Raw genomic sequence first — 18,978 nt, 5'->3', positions numbered from 1 at the left:
ACTTTCTCCTATAATTTTTACACTCCTTCCACTATACTCTCAACCTTCTTCCACATAATTTTCATGGATCCGTTCAACAACCCGGATACTCCCAACACTCCTTCGAACAACCCGAATACTCCCAACAATCCGACCCAACCAAATGTTTTTTCGGTTCCGGGATATTATCCAACGCTAGAACCGAACCAATTCTCCCAATTTTCATCGAACGCGTTTGCTTCATTCCAACATTCGCCCAACCAATTCACTCAAATCTCCCAAAATCAAGCTCTTCAACAAATGATGATGCGGGGTGCTTGGAACTTTCCACCCGTTCAACCTCAACCGATCCCCACACCCCCCGTTCAACCCCAACCGATCCCCACACCCCCCGTTCAATCCGAACCCGAAGACGATGTGGAGATTGTGCCCGAAACCCAACCGCCTAAAGGGAAAGGAAAACGAAACAAAGGGAAACAAGTAGTGGGTGATCAAGCGTCGAAACCGAAGGCGATTAAGTGGACCCCAATCGAAGAAGAAGCCTTAGCCAGGCTTTCGTTGGCACTTCCGACAACCCGGTAAAAGGTTCGTATTTTTTTAAAGTTTACATCTTTTTAAAGTTTACATTTTTTAAAGTTTAAATTTATAAAGTTTACATTTTTAAATTTTTTATTTCTTCACAGTAGGTTATATTTAAGTTTTATAGTTTATTTTTGGTTTAAATTTAATAGTTTTTAAGTTTAGTTTTTATTTAGGTTTAACAGTTTTTAATTTTTTATTTTTTTTTTCATAACAGTAGGTTTTTTTTAAGGTTTGTTTTGTTTAATTAGGTTTAACAGTTTTTAATTTTTTAATTATTTTGTTTGTTTTAAGGTTTGTTTTGTTTATTTAATTTTATTTGTTTGTTTTTTTATAGGTAATAACCAACCGGGTGACGGGTTTTGGTCCAAGGTATTGACCAAGTTTCTCGCCATGATGGACCAAGGCCCGTATAGAGATATCAACTCGGTTTCCTCGAAGTGGCGAAAATTGAACTCGACGGTTAATCGTTTTGCGAGGAGTATAACAAATTATATACAAGTGACCGTCGTAGCGGGTGGAACGACGAAGATGTGTTCAAAATGGCATTGGAAAAGTATAAACAAAATCATGGTTCCAACTTTCCTCACGTTCGCGCGTGGATGGTTCTAAAAAACGACCCAAAATGGGCGCCCATTCCTAACGAGGTGGCGATGGCGAAACGCCAAAAAACATCGGAAACAGGTAGTTTAAGCGCCGGTGGATCGGACGCGAGGTGTCACATTAACTTAAATGATGACGCCGACTATGACGAATACGAGTATAACGTACGTGAACACGAGCGTCCACCGGGCCGAGACAAAACAAAGAAGGATCAGGCCAAGGGAAAAGGAAAGGAAAAGGTGGACCCGAACATGGTTGAGTTTATGGAACACCTAAAAGTGTACAACGACATATCGGCCCAAAAGACGAAGGCGAAGGAGCGGGCCGTCGAAGAAAAAAGTCGTGCATCGGACGAGAAGTTAAAAGAAAAGGTCCGATTGTCGAATGAGAAAATCCGAATCTCCGATGAAAAAATTCGGCTTAAGGAATGGGAAATAATGATGATGAATGTCGATAACGAACCCGAGCCGAAACGTTCGATGTTGAAAAAACTACAAAACGACATCATGAAAAAGCATCAAATTATTTAACTTTATGTTTATTTTTATTAAGTCTTTTTTTTTAAGTTTATGTTTTTTTTAATATTTATGTAATGTGTGTTTAATATTAATGAAAATATTTTATTAGTATATTTGTCAAATGTTAAAAAAAATAAAAAAAACATAAAAAGTGGTGAAGGACTATGACTAGGATCATCCTCCCATGCCCCCTAGTTTTGGAGGATGATCCATCTTAGTGAGGAATGTGATGTGTCGCCTACGTGGCGGATCATCCTCCAAGGATGGTCCATCACTATACCATGTAGTCTGAGGTATCTTTCAATTTTCCTTATTACTTAACATTTACTTGCTTCAAGAGGAAATGGGATCATTTGTTTCAAACGAATCATTGGTAGTTTTGTAAACCATAAAAGACTCGGGTATGTTTAGTGCAATAACTGAATAATGCTTAAAAAGATTTTGATCCAGAAATATTCTTTAATAATACCTTTTATAAGAATTCAAGGCAATGCTTATAAGGATTTCAGTTAGAATTGTGGGTTGCAGTACATTTTATTTCTTTTTTAAACATTATAGATATATGCCAATTTTTTCTTTTTTACTTTATCTCTATTAGGTACTTTGTTCTTCGATTTTTATACTTACATATGTTTGTTGGATATTGCGCGGATCATGTTAACGGGATTTTGGTATATGAGTACATGCCAATGGGTTCGATTAAAGATCATCTACATGGTATTATTCTCTCCTTTTATGTTCACTTTTAGTAATTTTCTAACTGCATTTTGTTGTGTGAAAATAAAATATTGCCATTGTAATGCCTCCATGAAAATGTTCATTCTCATAATCAAGATCCTAATATTTTTAATGAACATAAATGACAGATCTTCCTCCGGGCAAAAACCATTAGATTGGATCTCAAGGATGAAAGTTGCAGCAGGAGTCGCACATGTTATGGAGCATTTACATGAAAAGGTTAATCCACCAGTTCTATGTGGCAACGTTAGATCTACAAATGTTTTGTTAGACAGAACCTTTGAGTCGCACATGTTGTGGAGCATCTAATGCAGCTCCTTGAGTTGGTTCTGAGCCAGATTTAAAGACGGTCAATAGAGGTATGATGCTTAAGGCTGCAGGTTCGGTGGCTCTCAGTTGTGGGAAATTGCCAAAAAGTTCATTTAGAGCCTTCATTCATTGTTCCATTCGCCGATAAATCCTTTTCAATAGCAGATAAATCCTTTTCAATAGCAACTGCAGGTTTGAGGTAGTATATGAATTTTTGAGTTCATCCACATCTGGGTTTCAATTTTTGAGTTTATTGTTGGACAATTTACTTGGATTTCCAATAAAAAAAGTCCATATTAAACATGTCATAGGTTAGATCCGGAAGTTAGTTTTTGGAATACTTCCAGGAGAATTGTAAATTTGTGTTTTTTTTAATTAATTTAGTATTTTTATTGTTTATAAGTGTAGCTTAACTGTTATTTGAATGATTGGATTTTGAAGAAGGGATGTTAAATACTTAAATGTTATTTGCGAAGAAGGGATGTTAAATACTTAAATGTTATTTGCCAAGAAACAGTTAAGACACATAAGATGCAAAATAGGTGTTAGTTATAATAAAATTGCAGGTTCGGTGTAAACATATAATATATACCGGCAATGAGACTAACCAATGGGGACATCTAAAGTTTGTTTTTAACGCATACAACCTCCATTTGTTTTTATTAGTTATATATTTAGATTTACATTATGATTATAGTAGTACTGCCTTCTTCAATCATAATTAGCACATAAGTTATATTAATGTTTTTTATAAGTAAAATGTGTTTTCATTACTCAGCCTGTTGACACGACAATCTTGCCACATCTGAAAAAGAATACAAATATACGATTGTGTACGTGCTTTAATATGTAGTTCTTTTTCATCTCGGGCAAAGAACTCCACCACTTAATCCTACCGGTGATTACTTTGTAGCAAAGAGTGTTTGTCAATTAGCATGTGTACAGAATAAATTACTTTTTGTATGATTCAGTTATGTGTTAATCATAAATAGCTTTATTATTATTTATTTCATTGATTATTGATTATATGTGTTCTGATCAATATATGCTAAGGTCAAAATAGGTTCGGGTAAGTCAAAACGGGTTTTGCTCAAAATAGGTTCATGTCAATATGTGTTCTGCTCAATATATGTTAAAGTCAAAACTGGTTAAAAATGGTTTATTTAAGAAAATATATATCAAATAACCAAAGTTATAAAAAAATAATTAAAAAAATGAAATCCATCCGGGTTCTAAAAATTCCTATAAAATCATTTGTACAATAACATCTCAATACCTATAAACAATGAATCAAAACATATTTACCTAAGTGAGAAAAATCATATTTTTATACGTTTATATTGAAAAGTTCTTTCATTAAAAAGTCCATCTCATTGTCGGTATAGATTATATGTTTGTGTTAAGCGACCCGCGAAACTCGCGGGATCTTAGGCTAGTTAAATGTATAGAACAAAAAGAATTCGATCACATCCCTAATATATCGCCTGATATTTTTGGCAGTTATCTTTGGAAATCAATTAATTGATAAGAATGGACAATTACCAATATATCTTTTTGAATTAATTAAGATAAGGGACACTTGTCATTCCCAAATTATTTCTTACACTTCTCACAAAAGTTGGACTTTTTACAGGATCCTCTACCTCCACCACAATAAGAAACTACTAGAAACGAGTGCCGAAATGCAAAGTGTCGTCCCCGCCGCATCGCGCAGGCAGTCAGACACTCTACTAGTATGTGTATATATGTATATATATATATAGGGAGAAGATCATGCGAGAACCACCTCTTATTGTGAGAACCGCGAGAACCAATGTGAACACACCAAAAATGCCTAAAAATAGCTAAAAATCACACAAATTTTTTTTTTTTGATTTTTTTTAATATTTTTTAGGTTTTTGGGGGGTGGGGGAGGGGGGTTTAGGTTTTTTTTTTGGGGGGGGGTTAGGTTTTGGGGGTGGGGGGTTAGGTTTTTTTAGCTATTTTAGGTTGTGTTCACATTGGTTATCAAGGTTCTCACAATAAGGGTGGTTCTCGCATGAGCCCCTCCCTATATATATATATATATATATATATATATATATATATATATATATATATATATATATATATATATATATATATATATATATATAAGTTTAGAAATTATTTTAATGGATTTTTTTTAACATATAAATAAGTTTTAAAAGCCTAAAGGACCATTTCTGCCTTTCTTTTAAAAGTCCATAAGGGGGTTGTAAAGGTTTAAGTTAACTATTATAAAATCTTTATAATTCAGGGACCATAAGTGTCAGCTTGATGAAACTTTCAAAACAGAAATGTTGTTCATCTCTTTTGTCGACATGTTCGGATCATCAAAGATCCACCAAATCACGTTCATCATATGAAGCGAAATCGTGTTTCCCAAACTTGGAATCCTGAACCGAGTCGCATAACCGAACCATTTATACGCAAACTCAGTAGTCAAATCGCCATATTTCGAACAAAATCTCTTAATTTCGGAAGTTATTACAAAAAAGAAAAAACCGAATCAAACTTCGAATCGACCATATTAATTATCAAAATTGTATATATACACAACCTATAACCGATCTGCTAGATGTGTACCCCCATTCAAATCACTCAAGGAGCCTCATCGGAAAATTTCCTACTCTCCAGTCACCTTGTAATACAAACAATTGCTGCGCAACCGGTGAGTATTTTGTATGCATTCAGGTTAGTTTCGCCTAAGAATGTTATATTTCATTGTCCGTCGTTGATTGATTACTGAATAATAGGATTTAGGGTTCGGTTTAGTATTGATTTGGGAATAGGGTTTATCAGTAACTTCATTATACTATAAATAAATTCAAATCTGAGTTTTGTTTGAAATTCCCATCTTGGCTCGCTGGTTTGATTTTGTCTACGTACAAAAGTTCATTATTATAAGTAATGGTTAAGCGGCCGCCCTTGGGCACGCGATCATCATGTGGGAGTCCAGTGGCAATACCAAACACTACAATAAATTAGTTGGTTTTGGTTCTATAGCTAAAGCAAGCATTCTTATTTTTAAAGTTTAAAACTAAACTAGTCTTCCAACTTTACTTTTCTACCGAAAGCATGTGTTTGTCTTTTATCTCATGTGTTTACCAAAGCTTTATTGCATTATAGTGTCATGGGTTTTGAATTTTTTAGGTTCTATCATTGAGTTTTTTAATTGATCCCTTGAATTGTTGTGTTCTTGGTTGCAAGATACAACCATGGCGCTCATCAACAGAGCTGGTAGTATACTAAGGCAGACCGTGAGTAAGCACATCAATAATGATATGTCAATGGCAAGTCCATATATCTGTCAAATGACACGATGCATGAGTTGGAAAGTCTTTGTGGGAGGTATGTCTTTCTCAAATCAAATAAAAGTCCAGTAGGATCATCATGTTGATCAGTTTAGAAGTCTTAATTCTTGTTTTTGCAGGATTGGCAAGGGCTACAAATGATACAAGCTTGCGAGAAGCTTTTAGCCCATACGGGGAAGTCTCTGAAGGTTACCCTAGATTTGTACATTTTAATTTTTTATATACTATTTGAATTAAAAGTTTTTTGTGTTATATTCTGTGATATGTCTCTCATGGCCCGTTATGATATGCAACAGCTAGAGTAATCACAGATAGAAAAACTGGCAGGTCTAGAGGTTTTGGCTTTGTTACTTTTACGGACTATGACGCTGGCAATGATGCAATCGATGATATGGATCAGTGGGTATGTACGTTTTTCCCTCTTGTTACTTGGTTTATGACACGCTATCAGCCCCTTTTGTATCTTCAAAGAAGTTGATGACTGTGTCAAAGATCCAAAATACCTTTGAGGCTTCAATGGTGTATGATACTCTTGGACTCAAACAAGTAATATTAACATGAAAACTTTCAGAACAGCTGGTGTTGCAATCTTCATGTTAAATAAAAGAATAGATGTTTGTTCAATATGTGTTCAGAAATGACAATTATGAACAAAATCTCATGCAGGAGTTGCATGGTCGAACGATAAGTGTGTGTTGGGCCAACAAAAGACCATGACGTGGTGGCCTTCCTCGTAGAAGGAAGCTACAGGGACATTGACGAGTGTTTGAATCTGCTATATTATGCAGGCGTTTATTTTCCGAATGTTGAATCTGCAATATGCAAACTTTATTTATGCCTGTAACCTGTAAGCTACAGAGACAATTAGTGTTCTTGGGGTTAACAGGATATAATGATTGGTTCCTTTTCGAGCAAAGACTTTTTTCTTTATAAATCTTGCTTTTCAATACCAGTCGAATTTTATGACCAATCTATGTACACAATAATGTCAAATTTTGAATGCGTCAGTAAGTAAGCAGATAGAAAATCGTAGCAGTACCGCTAATAACAAATGAGGTTCTGTAATGGCTAAATAATCTAAATCAATGGCTACACTTTTCAATACAAATTTATGTCAAACTAGCATTCAACGCCCGCGCTTCGTGGCAAACCAAAAGATAAGTTAATTACACGTATAAAAAGATATTGAAAAGTGTTTTACGTTGATGATAACAAACAAAGTATGTAGTTTGATATCCAAAGGCTCGACTCGTGTAACCCGGGTCAATAGGAAAGAAAGCACCTTTGCCGTGGTAAAACAGCGTTAATAAAAAACAAATTTAAAACTATTATTTCGAATAATTTAGAGGTGGGGTTAGGATATAATAGAAATTTTATTTGGCTAAGAAGGCTAGGAAGTAATCTTGACCATCGATTTAGTTAATCAAGGGCTAAGATTAAATGGGAGAAATTGAAAGGAAGAAAATAGGCGCGTGGGTTTGTTTATAGACATTCTAGTCAATTCAAGTTAATAGTTTCTCTCTCCTCCAATTTCCTCCATTTTTTAAACGTTAATAACTTTTCATACGACATTATTTTTTTTTATAAAAATTGCACCAAAAAAACGAGCGTTTTTTTATCTTTAAAACGAGTATACTATTGCTATATTTTCGAGAAAAATTTTTAAAACCCGGTTGTATAAAACGCAATGAAAAAAAAACCTAAAAAAATGACATTTTTTCTAAAACGCAATGCACAAAAAACACAAAGTAATGTCTTATTTGTAAAACACAATGGGCCGAAAACACAAAGAAACGTCTTATTTCTAAAACACAATAGCCTAAAAACACAAAAGAAAGTGTACTTTCTAAAACACAATGGACTGAAAACACATAAAATGTGTTTTACCTAAAACGCAATGCACAAAAAACACAAAGAAATGCTTTATTCCTAAAACGCAATGACCACAAAACACTTAAAATGTCTGTTTTCTAAAACGCAATGGACTGAAATGTGTTTTTACCTAAAACGCAATTCACCAAAAACAAAAAGAAATGTCTTATTTATAAAACGCAATGGCCAGAAAACACTAAAAAATGTCTCCTTTCTAAAACGCAATGGCTTAAAAAATAAAAGAAAGTGTTCTCTCTAAAACGCAATGGACTTAAAACACCTAAAAATGTGTTTACCTAAAACGCAATGAACTAAAAACACTTCAAAAATGTGTTTTTTCTAAAACGCAATGGACACAAGCTGACTTGTCTGTGAATTGTCTGAACCAGAGAGTAGTAAATCAAAACTGTCTACGAATTACCGTGTTCGAAATGAGGCGATTTCTGGAAAATTAAATTTTCTGATGCATTTTTATTAAAGCAATTCAACCCCAGCCAGGGGCTCTGCCCCTTGGACCCCGCCACACAATGTACAGAAACTTTATTTCTAAAACGCAATGGACACAAGCTGACCTGTCTGTGAACTGTCTGAACCAGAGAGTAGTAAATCAAAACTGTCTACGAATTACTGTGTTCGAAATGAGGCAATTTCTGGAAAATTAAATTTTCTGATGCATTTTTATTAAAGCAATTCAACCCTAGCCAGGGGCTCTGCCCCTTGGACCCCGCCAGGGGCTGCCGCCCCTGGGACCCTGCTAACAGGGGCGCTGCCCCCGTACCCCCGCCAAGATCGTAAAACGCAATGACTAAATCAAAAACTCAGATAATAAAAATGAAATTAAAGAATTTCTTACATGGATCGAAGTCGGTTTCTTCAACGATTGACGAAATTTCAATGATTGAAACACTTATCAGAGATCGAATCGAGCGGATCGAGTGATTATCTTCAAAATCATCGGAAAAAAACGAGATTTTGTATGAAATTAAACTGGGTTTTCTTCAAAAAAAAAAAGCTGAAGAACATGTTGATCGGGTGTTTGAATCATTGATTGGTGACGAAAATCGCACTATAATGTAGTGATTATTGAGATAGAAAGTGAAGAAATGGTTGAAGATGGTGCGTTTTGAAAATGGTGGGTTTTGATGTTACTGGGAAGAAGAAGGAAGAAGAAAAGGATAAGATTGACTAAAATACTCTTTCTCTTTATTTTAAATTTTGTCACATGTCCTAATTCTATTGATTCATATATTTTCTAGCCAAAATAAACTCCCTATTTAGATATATGTAAACTACTTTTAACATGTATGTAATCAAAGAAATATATAAAATATATGATAAAAATATCATAAATACAAAAAACTTATATATAAAATGATTGTTTATTAGGAGTTCTGAAAGTTCTGTAGTTATTTAAAGTTCTGAAATAAACTCAACCATATATATATATATATATATATACACACACACACACATACACACACCTTGTAGCCAAGCCCGGCTAAAGCAAGAGTGAAATGAGGCTTTTGCTTTAGGCCTCACATTTTGAAAGGCCCCCAATTTTAGAAAGCTAGTATTATCCATTTTCATAGGTAAATTAATATATACTTGATGATATAATATATATTTCTAGAGTGAGATGAGAAGAAAATTCTAAAATAGAAAGAATAAGATTGTTTTCAGTTCTGTGTTTTTTTTTTGGGTGAGAAACATTAGAGAAGATGGGGAAGATGAATATTGAGAAACTCAAGATATGTGAATATTAAGAAAATTGTTTTTTACCATTAAAAAAAACCATGCTTGTGTGATGTATAATGTAGTATGAAACGAAAGTCAAATAATATATTAAACTATCTATGCGTATGTATATATGATATAAAATACAATATCACTTATATATGTTATTGAAATAGAAGGGTGTTATCGGGTACACTTTAAATTTTGCTCAACCCCGAAGATAACCGATAAAAAGGCCTCAATTTTATTGTTTGCTTTAGGCCTCTACAAACATTGAGCCGGCCCTGCTTGTAGTCGGGCTTTAGGCTATGGTTCATCAAAACTCCAAATTCTAATTTTCTTGATTTTTATTAACATTTAATTGAATGGGCCCACTAGGCAAGGAAAATGTTGTATATAATAATAATAATAATAATAATAATAATAATAATAATAATAATAATAATAATAATAATAATAATAATAATAATAATAGTTTATGATTCAAATTGTGTAATAGTTTATGATTCAAATTGTGTAACCATTACTTCATAATATATTCTAAAATTGGACTAAAATGTTAGAACTAAGGTCAAAAGTGTATTACTTAGTTTATGTGTTTAAAGTCCAAACTAATAGAGACCACTTTTGAACAAATTCAATTCCTTGGAAATATCCGATGAGGGTGTTAGTATGGTTTGCAAGAGAGAAACACAATACAATATTTTCAAATGTGATCCTTGTGTAACATGGGAAAGAGCTAAGTGCCAACAAACTAAAGAAGTAATTGGTCATGTAAACTCACATCAAACAAAGATAAGTAGTTGGAACCATCAAAGATTCAAAGCATCAAACTTTCAGCAAAAAAACTATCTCAAAAACGTCCTTTGACTTGCCGTATATCTCATGTAACTTAGAAGTTTATTAAATATGAAAAAGAGTTTTATAGACATAAACAAAAATGCATTTTAGCATAAAAATGTTGGCACGTGAAAAGAAAAAAGAGTTGTTAATCGGTATATCAAAATGTGAAATTCTGCATGAAAAAATTATGTCACAAGATTGTATTGTGAAATTATTATTTTTACAAAATACGTAGAACAGACTACTTATACAATGCTTCATTCATTAGTGTTGGAATAGATTTAGACTACGTATATAGGGTTTATGAAACCGCACAAAGCTTATGAGTCGTGTGTAATTAGGGGTTACGGTGTACGTTACAGATTCGTAGCATTTTTCAACTTAAAAGTCCTAAGAAAGTGGCTTTGTTCATTTATTTGCATGTTTCTTAGGTGATACTATACATTTATAGAAAAGATATCAAACTTGTATGATCACAAGGATACTTTAGGCTTTGGGCTCCTAAGTTCATATACAAGAGTATAGATACATGTATCATTGTTCATCGAGAAGCTCTTATATAAATGGGGAATTAGCCTGTAATAATCCCACCAAGACCTTATTGGCCATTAATAATCTCACTTCAGCGTATTCCCTCCACCAGTCCCACCTTTCACTTATTTTTCCTACAATGGTCCCCCGATAAAAAAACTTAACGGAGTTAAGTTTTTTTTTTCCAAATTGCAAACATATTTTTTAGGGCTTTTGATCAGAACGATGATACGAGTCCATTGATGTAAAACTTAATTCGAAATGGTGCTCCAAGTGACTTGATTTTGGTTAATTGGAAATTTAAAGACCCGAATTGAAGCGTTGTTTTCATCGTTTGGAGCACCGTTTCGAGGCAAGTTTTGCAACAATGGACTCGTATCGTCGTTCTAATCAAAAGCCCTAAAAATCTGTTTGTAATTTGGAAAAAAAAAGCTTAACTCCGTTAAGTTTTTTAACGCGGGACCATTGTAGGAAAAATAGGTGAAAGGTGGGACTAGTGGGTGGATTATTCTGAGGTGGGATTATTAATGGCCAATAATGTTTAGGTGGGATTATTACAGTCCAATTTCCCTATATAAATTAAAAACCTAGATAATTATTACTAGATAATTATCTCTATTTTGTTCTAGAGGTTTAAACGGATTCCTTGGTGAACGCTTTGATGGTAGTTTTGTGTTACGTACCATCTGTACGTATTCCTTGTTGGCGACATGTGATGTGTATGTCCGATCATAATTAAAGTCAACGTAACCAACTCGGCACGATTCGAAGAGTTACACAGTAAGTGGATTATTATTTGTGAAATAATAATAGTTTAAACACGGGCCACTTAATATTAAATAGATTATTATTAAAGGGTTATAATTGTATAATCGTAAGGGCTTAAAGGTAGATTAGGTTTTATAAAAGGAGTATAAGGTGCAAACCCTAATTATATTATACTTTTTATAAAAACAAAACCCCTTGCCTGCCGTTCTCCCCAAAGTCAAATCATAACGATGAATTATTCGAGCAGCTTTTACCGGTTATTGAAAACCGTGGGATCTTCATCTCTGTCTTTTGGGGTGAGCATCTTGTATATTCATGAATTCTTCTTATTCTAAACATGCTGTACGGTTGGTTGTCACAAGTTTATATATATACTTGCAGAATGTATTTCATGGCCCTTCAATTGGAATGTTGAAGCAGTATCACAGCATTCCTTCTCCCAACATTGAGGATGAAAATAAAGCAAAACCATTTAGTTTAATCATGACAGACAGGGTGAGAAGGAATCTAGTGTTTGATAGGTGGAGAAATTTTATGTTTGGTCGTAAAGAACTTGGACCTGGAATGGTGCTCTTCAAGAATTACCTCACCCACATGGGCCAGGTATTTACTGTTTCCCGTTAATAATCATCACAATATTATTGATAGGTATTCTTATTAAAGTTTTGAATGAATGTGAACTACAACCATAATATCTTTGTTTAATTTGCTTTGTCAAAGAACAATCAATGCTGTTAAAGTAGACTTGTTAATCCTTGTTGCAACATCACAAGGACAATGCTTTTCAGATATTTATTTACATGTTGGGTGCTTTTGACCCGGATCTAATCTTTTAGGTTGATATAGTGAATATATGTCAAAAGTGGGCTATGGGTCCGGGGGGTTTTTACCGGCCTAGTAACCGAAGTGGAGCTAAACTTCGATTGCATATGATGTGTTTTGGTCGACTGTGGGATCCAGTAACAAAGTATGAGAAAAGTTACAGAAGTGATGGTTCTGCACCACCACCGCTTCCATATGAATTTATTTCATTAGCTGAAAACGCAATTGAAGATGCCCAACTCCATATGAAGTTACTTCCTTCAATGCTCCCAGATATTTGTGTAGCGAATTTCTATTCATACGGTGATCGACTCGGCCTTCACCAGGTTAGTTTTTATTGGCACATACATACACACCCCTTTAAATGTTTCTTAGCTTTTTTACTTGCATACCTTACCCGGATACCCTATAAAAACAGGTGCACGTTGACGTAAAATGAATTAAATATAAGTACTCTATCTTGGACTTTTCTGTTACATCATCACATGGCTTTGTTAATTTACTAAAATGTTCAAGGTTGTGATGTTGTAACGTAACGTTTTACACTTCACATTAAATGTGTAATTTTGGATAAAAATTGATATGTATTCTTTGTTTACAATAGCCTGTTATGTCATCATTTAGGCTATAAAAAGCATATAGATCAACGTTGGAGGAAGCAAATTGGGATGGGACGTGGAGTGTTATTATCATGATTATTATTTTTTTTTAAATAATGTGAAAAATGATTTTATGGACGTTCTAATTCTAGAAATGATATACCTATTGTTATGTTATTGAATGCAAAGTTATGTGACAACAATAATAATACTTGAGCTATTTCACATATCCCATCTAGAAAACCTAACCTTAATGGACCCATTTGTAGGTAATTCATTTTCCATGATAGAGTTGATTTTTGTGTATTTTTGTTTGAATGTAGGATTGCGATGAGCATGTTGGTGGTCTAGATAGAGGATTGCCTGTAGTTTCCGTCTCCATTGGCGAATCTGCTGAATTCTTGTATGGTCATACTAGAGATGAAAACAAGTTAGAAAAGGTTTTATTGGAATCTGGTGATGTATTGATATTCGGTGGCAAGTCTAGACGTATTTTTCACGGGGTGAGGAGAATCTTGCCACCTTTGGATTATATAGGTCTTTCGCAGGTAGTCAAAGAAACCGGGCTTATATCAGGCCGTCTAAATCTTACTTTAAAACAATTTCAATTTTGATCTTGCTCTTTTGCTCATTTTTCTAGAAGTGTATGACATTTAACAGTTTCAAATTTCTATCTCATCTTCATTCTATGTTGGTGATCGTGTTTCAGGTTCATCATGTAATGTAGGTGCTAGTGAAATATTTTTCCATTTAGTGGCTGTCACTTTCTTTTGTGGTTTATTTAAAGTAACTAATGTTTTTAGCATGTTTATTTGAGCCAAACTACGGCCACTACTTGTATTGTAACGTTGGTAAGACATAGTCTCTCCCTTGGTTGCTTGAGGCGTGTCTAGGCGTGAGGCGACCTAAGGCACAAATTGTTTGACGTAAGCCGAGCATTGTACAAAAGGTGCAGGCGAGGCGTGCTTTTTAGGCTAAAAATTGACTTGAGGCGCACGCCTTATGTACTTCGCTTGTTTTTGTGCAGGCCGAGTGTTGTACAACATTCTTTTTATGTTGTACATGTATGTGTTTTTCATGTTAAAACATGTATAAAGCTTAATTATAGCTAAATCATAGGTAGGGGATGCTAAAAACTATATGAGATATAAATTGAATTATATAATCACTTTGTGCATTGCGTACGAAAAGCTCACCGCTTTTACGCTTTGCACCTCTAATTTAAGCCTCGTCGCTTTTGTTCGCTTCGTGTTTTTTTAAAACCAAGGGCTCTCCCACATAGTGAATTACTCTTCTCGAATGAGTAAGAAACAATTTCATACGACTAAGGGAGATTTTGAATGGGTATGTCTGGGAAGAACGAAATAAAGGGGTGAGAGTTCGCTTGTTTTATAATGAACCAGATGCCAAACTCTCACCTATGCCTCCACCTTTGTGTGGAACCACTTCCCCGAGTGTTAGCCGTAACATAACAAGCCCAAATCTCATTCTTACCTTATGCCAGATGGTTCGCTTTGGCAAGGGAGTACACACCATGGCTCCCCCTATGTCCCACCAAGAAGCCCAGAGTTCACTCGTTAGAAGGAGGAGATGCGTACGAATAAGTATCTTTTAAGAACAACAAACAAGTGTATGCTAAGAGAGAGAGTGAGAGAACTGATACCACAACCTTTGGAAGAAGTCTTGTATTTATAGTCGAAGAGCGTGGGGAAGAAGAATTGTGGGCTGATGGAGCTTGGTACAACTATCATTGTCAAAGAATATTCATTCGGCCCCCTCTGGCAGGATTGTTAGTGCCTGCAAAGATATTAATGACGTGGCGCAACATGGTTGGCATGTGCCACTGTCCAAATGTACCTTTTTCGGGTCCTTCATTAACCGTTTGTGTGGTTTGATTTTGTGTTTATCGTTCATATTAGGGTTATATGTATTCATATCAAAATTTATATTTATTACGTGTGATGCAAGAAAATATATGAAATATATATTTATTTAAAAAGCTCATTCAAATTTATATAAATGGAAAACATTTTTTTCCCAAAGAATTCGATTAACTCCATGATTATCTTAAAGCCTTTCATTTTCCATCATCAAACCTATGTAATACATGAGTCTATAACCTAGTGAATAAATAAACAACAGAAAAAATATCTATTATATCATTCAAACAAACATTGTTTTAAAGAAGTAAACTTAGTATATATATATATATATATATAGGGAGAAGATCATGCGAGAACCACCTCTTATTGTGAGAACCGCGAGAACCAATGTGAACACACCAAAAATGCCTAAAAATAGCTAAAAATCACACAAAAATTTTTTTTTTGATTTTTTAAATATTTTTTAGGTTAAAATCGCTACTTTTCGAAGCAAAAAAAAAAAAAAAATTTTTTTAATTTTTTTTTTTGCTTCGAAAAGTAGCGATTTTAACCTAAAAAATATTAAAAAAATCAAAAAAATTTTTTTTGATTTTTTTAGATTTTTTTTAGATTTTTTTAGGTTTTTTGGGGGTTTAGTTTTTAGCATTTTAGCTTGGGTGGGGGGGTGGGGTTTAGGTTTTTGGGGGGTGGGGGAGGGGGGTTTAGGTTTTTTTTGGGGGGGGGGTGGGGGTTAGGTTTTTTTTTTTTGTTTTTTTTTAGGTTTTTTTAGGTTTTTTTAGCTTGGGGGGGGGGGTTAGGTTTTTTTGGGGGGGGGGGGTTTAGGTTTTTTTTGGGGGGGGGGGGTTTAGGTTTTTTTTAGGTTTTTTTAAGTTTTTTTTAGGTTTTTTTAGCTTGGGGGGGGTTAGGTTTTTTTTGGGGGGGGGGGGTGGGGGGTTTAGGTTTTTTGGGGGGGGGTTGGGGGTTAGGTTTTTTTAGGTTTTTTTTAGGTTTTTTTAGCTATTTTAGGTTGTGTTCACATTGGTTCTCAAGGTTCTCACAATAAGGGTGGTTCTCGCATGAGCTCCTCCCTATATATATATATATATATATATATATATATATATATATATATATATATATATATATATATATATATATATATATATATATATATATATATATATATATATATATATATGGAGCCGTTAAAATAGAGACCATCTCCAGTTGTAAAAACTGTAAGAACCACTCTCAACCAATCAGATAAACGGGTAGTTTGGTCATTTCCCTTAAAAGTCCTATCTATCATCTCTCCTCTCTCATCTCTCCTCTTTAAATGTTTTGCAGACTTTCATTTTATCACATCTTTATTCTCTCTCCACCACATAATTGCTAATATTCTTCTCTCTCTCGTATAGTGAAACCAGATCTTAAAAGTTTGAAGATCTTCAACAACAAAACTCAAAACCAAACCACAATCATCTTCAAAGCCAAAATCCCCATCCCTATCTTCGGCCTCCCTTCCTCTCCGCCACCCACAACCATCCCTCAGCCGCCGCATCCACCCCAAGACCCCATCCCGCCGATCCGCCACAAGACCCCATCTCTCTTTGCTCACTCTGTTCTTTAAAGGGTTGTTGTTTTTCAGTGAAACTGGGGATAAAGTCATCGGCTCAACATCATCAGATCGGATGGGATGGTGACCGGTCACGGCCAGAGACACCGGCTACAGTGGCGACTATGGTGGTGGGTGCTCGAGATGATGGTATTGACGATGATGGCAGGTGGTGGGTGCTCGATGACGGTGGTGGTGTGCCGATGACGGAGGTGGTGGGTGCTCGAGATGATGGTTTGAGTCGGGTCAGTGAATGTGGGTTTTCAATTTTGTTTTGGTTGGGTTTCATTGATATTTGTCTGATGAACTCTGTGGGTTTGTTCCTGTGTGTTTTTTTATCAGTGAACTATGTTTTTGATTTTCTAGTGATTTTTGATTTTCTGGTGATTTTTGCCCTGTGTTCTTGTTTATCTGGTGGATTTGGATCAGTGGACTATGTGGGTTTGATATGTTGGAACTTGGATGGGGGCGGCGATGAAGCAAAAAAAATAAATAAATAAAATAAACCCGTAGATTTTGATGACGATGGCGCGACAACGATGGTGGAGGGTAGGTTTATGAACCTGCAACCCCACTTTGCAGCCTTTTTTATTATCGGAAAATCTGAGCCAAACCCCTTTTTCGAGATACACTTTGTTTTGATGTTGTTGTTTTTTTTATTTCCACCCCCCTATTCGATGATGATAACGATATATATGAGACACCACCCGAGTTTGCGATTTCTGAGTGCGTTCGTTTTTGCGTAAAAAAATAAAAAAAGAGTTAAACCGTAAACTTTTTAACGTAAACCGTAAACTTTTTATCGTAAAACGTAAATATGTAAAACGTAAATTTTTTTATGTAAAACGTAAAACGTAAAAAGTTTTACATAAAACGTTAAACGTAAATTTTTTTACGAAAAACGTAAAATGTAAAACTTTTAACGTAAAACGTAAAAGTTTTACGTAAAACTTAAAACGTAAAAAACTGTTAAACCGTAAACTTTTTAACGTAAAACATAAAATGTTTAACGTAAAACGTAAAAACGTAAACTTTTTAAACATAAAACGTAAAACGAAAAAACGTAAAAAGTTTTACGTAAAACGTAAAACTTAAAAACGAAGCGTTAAAAATGTAAAAAACGTAAAAAAAAAGCGGCGCGTTAAAACGAAAAAAAACGTAAAAACGTTAAAAAACGGCGCGTTAAAACGTAAAAAATGTAACGTAAAAAATGGCGTGTAAAAAAACGACGCTTGAAAAAGCCCGGCGTAAAAATCGGCGCGTTAAAAAAACGACGATTGAAACGTAAAATCAGCGCGTAAACCGTAAAAAACGGCGCCTAAAACGTTAAAAAAACGGCGCGTAAAGTTTTTAACGTAAATGTGGGCGCGTTAAAAAATCTGTTTTCAAAAAAGTTTTTAAACCAAAAAATCAGTTTCTTAATAAAAAATAATTAAGACGTAAAAGGTTTACGTAAAACGTAAAACGTAAACAAATAAAAGTGTTACGTAAAAAGTTTTTCGTAAGTTTTATGTAAAGTTTTTCGTAAATTTTTTTTGTAAACTTTTTCTTAAGTTTTACGTAAAACGTGAAAATTTTAACGTAAAACGTAAAAACTTTTACGTAAAACGTAAAAAGTTTAAATTTTTAATGTAAAAAGTTTTACGTAAAACGTAAAAAATTTAACGTAAAACGTAAAAACTTTTACGTAAAAAGTTTAAATTTTTAACGCAAAACGTAAAAAGTGTACAAAAAGGGGCACGTTAAAAAAAGTGAAAAAACGGCGCGTTTAAAACGGCGTGTAAAAAGCCGATGCGTTAAAAAACGTGGAGAAACGGCGCGTTTTAAAAAAACGACGCTTGAAAAAAACGGCGCGAAAAAACGCGTAAAAAACGGCGCGTTAAAAAACTTCAGAAAAACGGCGTGTAAAAAGCGTGTAAAAAATTTGGCGCATTAAAAAACGTGGAAAAAACGGCGCGTAAAAAACGTGTAAAAAACTGCGCGTTAAAAAAACGCCGACTGAGAAAAACGACGACTTAAAAAAACGGCGCGTTAAAAAACGCCGATTGAGAAAAACGACGGCTTTAAAAAACGGCGCGTAAAAACGGCGCGTGAAAAACGGCGCATAAAACCGGCGTTAAAAACCGGCGTGTTAAAAAACGGCGCGTTAAAAAATCGGTGCGTTAAAAACGGCGCGTTGAAAACGCCGATTGAGAACAGCGCGTTAACAAACGGCGTTAAAAAACGGCGCGTTAAAAAATGGACAAAGGGAAGCCACGAGGGAAGAAGAAG

The 18,978-nt window shown here is 34.6% G+C and overlaps 3 protein-coding genes across 5 annotated transcripts; all 3 read left to right on the top strand.

Moving 5' to 3' along the window:
* The first annotated feature begins 1,100 nt into the window (after window positions 1-1,100).
* Window positions 1,101-1,691, top strand: LOC118481798. The gene has a single exon (XM_035977071.1). It carries the CDS (start codon window positions 1,101-1,103, stop codon window positions 1,689-1,691), a length of 591 nt encoding a protein of 196 aa, XP_035832964.1.
* A 3,183-nt stretch (window positions 1,692-4,874) lies between these two features.
* Window positions 4,875-6,991, top strand: LOC118482155 (glycine-rich RNA-binding protein 3, mitochondrial-like). Of its 3 annotated transcripts, none has more exons than XM_035977692.1 (5): window positions 4,875-5,418; window positions 5,958-6,098; window positions 6,181-6,249; window positions 6,358-6,464; window positions 6,728-6,991. In XM_035977692.1, the coding sequence occupies exons 2-5, from the start codon at window positions 5,966-5,968 to the stop codon at window positions 6,776-6,778; spliced, it is 360 nt and encodes a 119-aa protein (XP_035833585.1). In that variant the 5' UTR covers window positions 4,875-5,418; window positions 5,958-5,965; the 3' UTR covers window positions 6,779-6,991. The 3 variants fall into 3 exon arrangements, with proteins under 3 accessions (XP_035833585.1, XP_035833586.1, XP_035833584.1); XM_035977693.1 differs by having other exon boundaries at window positions 4,875-5,441; window positions 6,389-6,464; XM_035977691.1 differs by having other exon boundaries at window positions 4,875-5,441.
* Window positions 6,992-12,013: 5,022 nt separating this feature from the next.
* On the top strand, window positions 12,014-14,029 carry LOC110917872. Its single transcript, XM_022162321.2, has 4 exons — window positions 12,014-12,105; window positions 12,191-12,412; window positions 12,646-12,957; window positions 13,554-14,029. Exons 1-4 carry the CDS (start codon window positions 12,040-12,042, stop codon window positions 13,842-13,844), a joined length of 891 nt encoding a protein of 296 aa, XP_022018013.2. The 5' UTR covers window positions 12,014-12,039; the 3' UTR covers window positions 13,845-14,029.
* Window positions 14,030-18,978: the final 4,949 nt, after the last annotated feature.

The sequence above is a fragment of the Helianthus annuus genome, chromosome 9 (genome assembly GCF_002127325.2).
Source record: "Helianthus annuus cultivar XRQ/B chromosome 9, HanXRQr2.0-SUNRISE, whole genome shotgun sequence".
NCBI lineage: Eukaryota > Viridiplantae > Streptophyta > Magnoliopsida > Asterales > Asteraceae > Helianthus > Helianthus annuus.
Note: the sequence above shows the minus strand (reverse complement) of the source record. Positions and strands in the feature narration are given on the sequence as shown.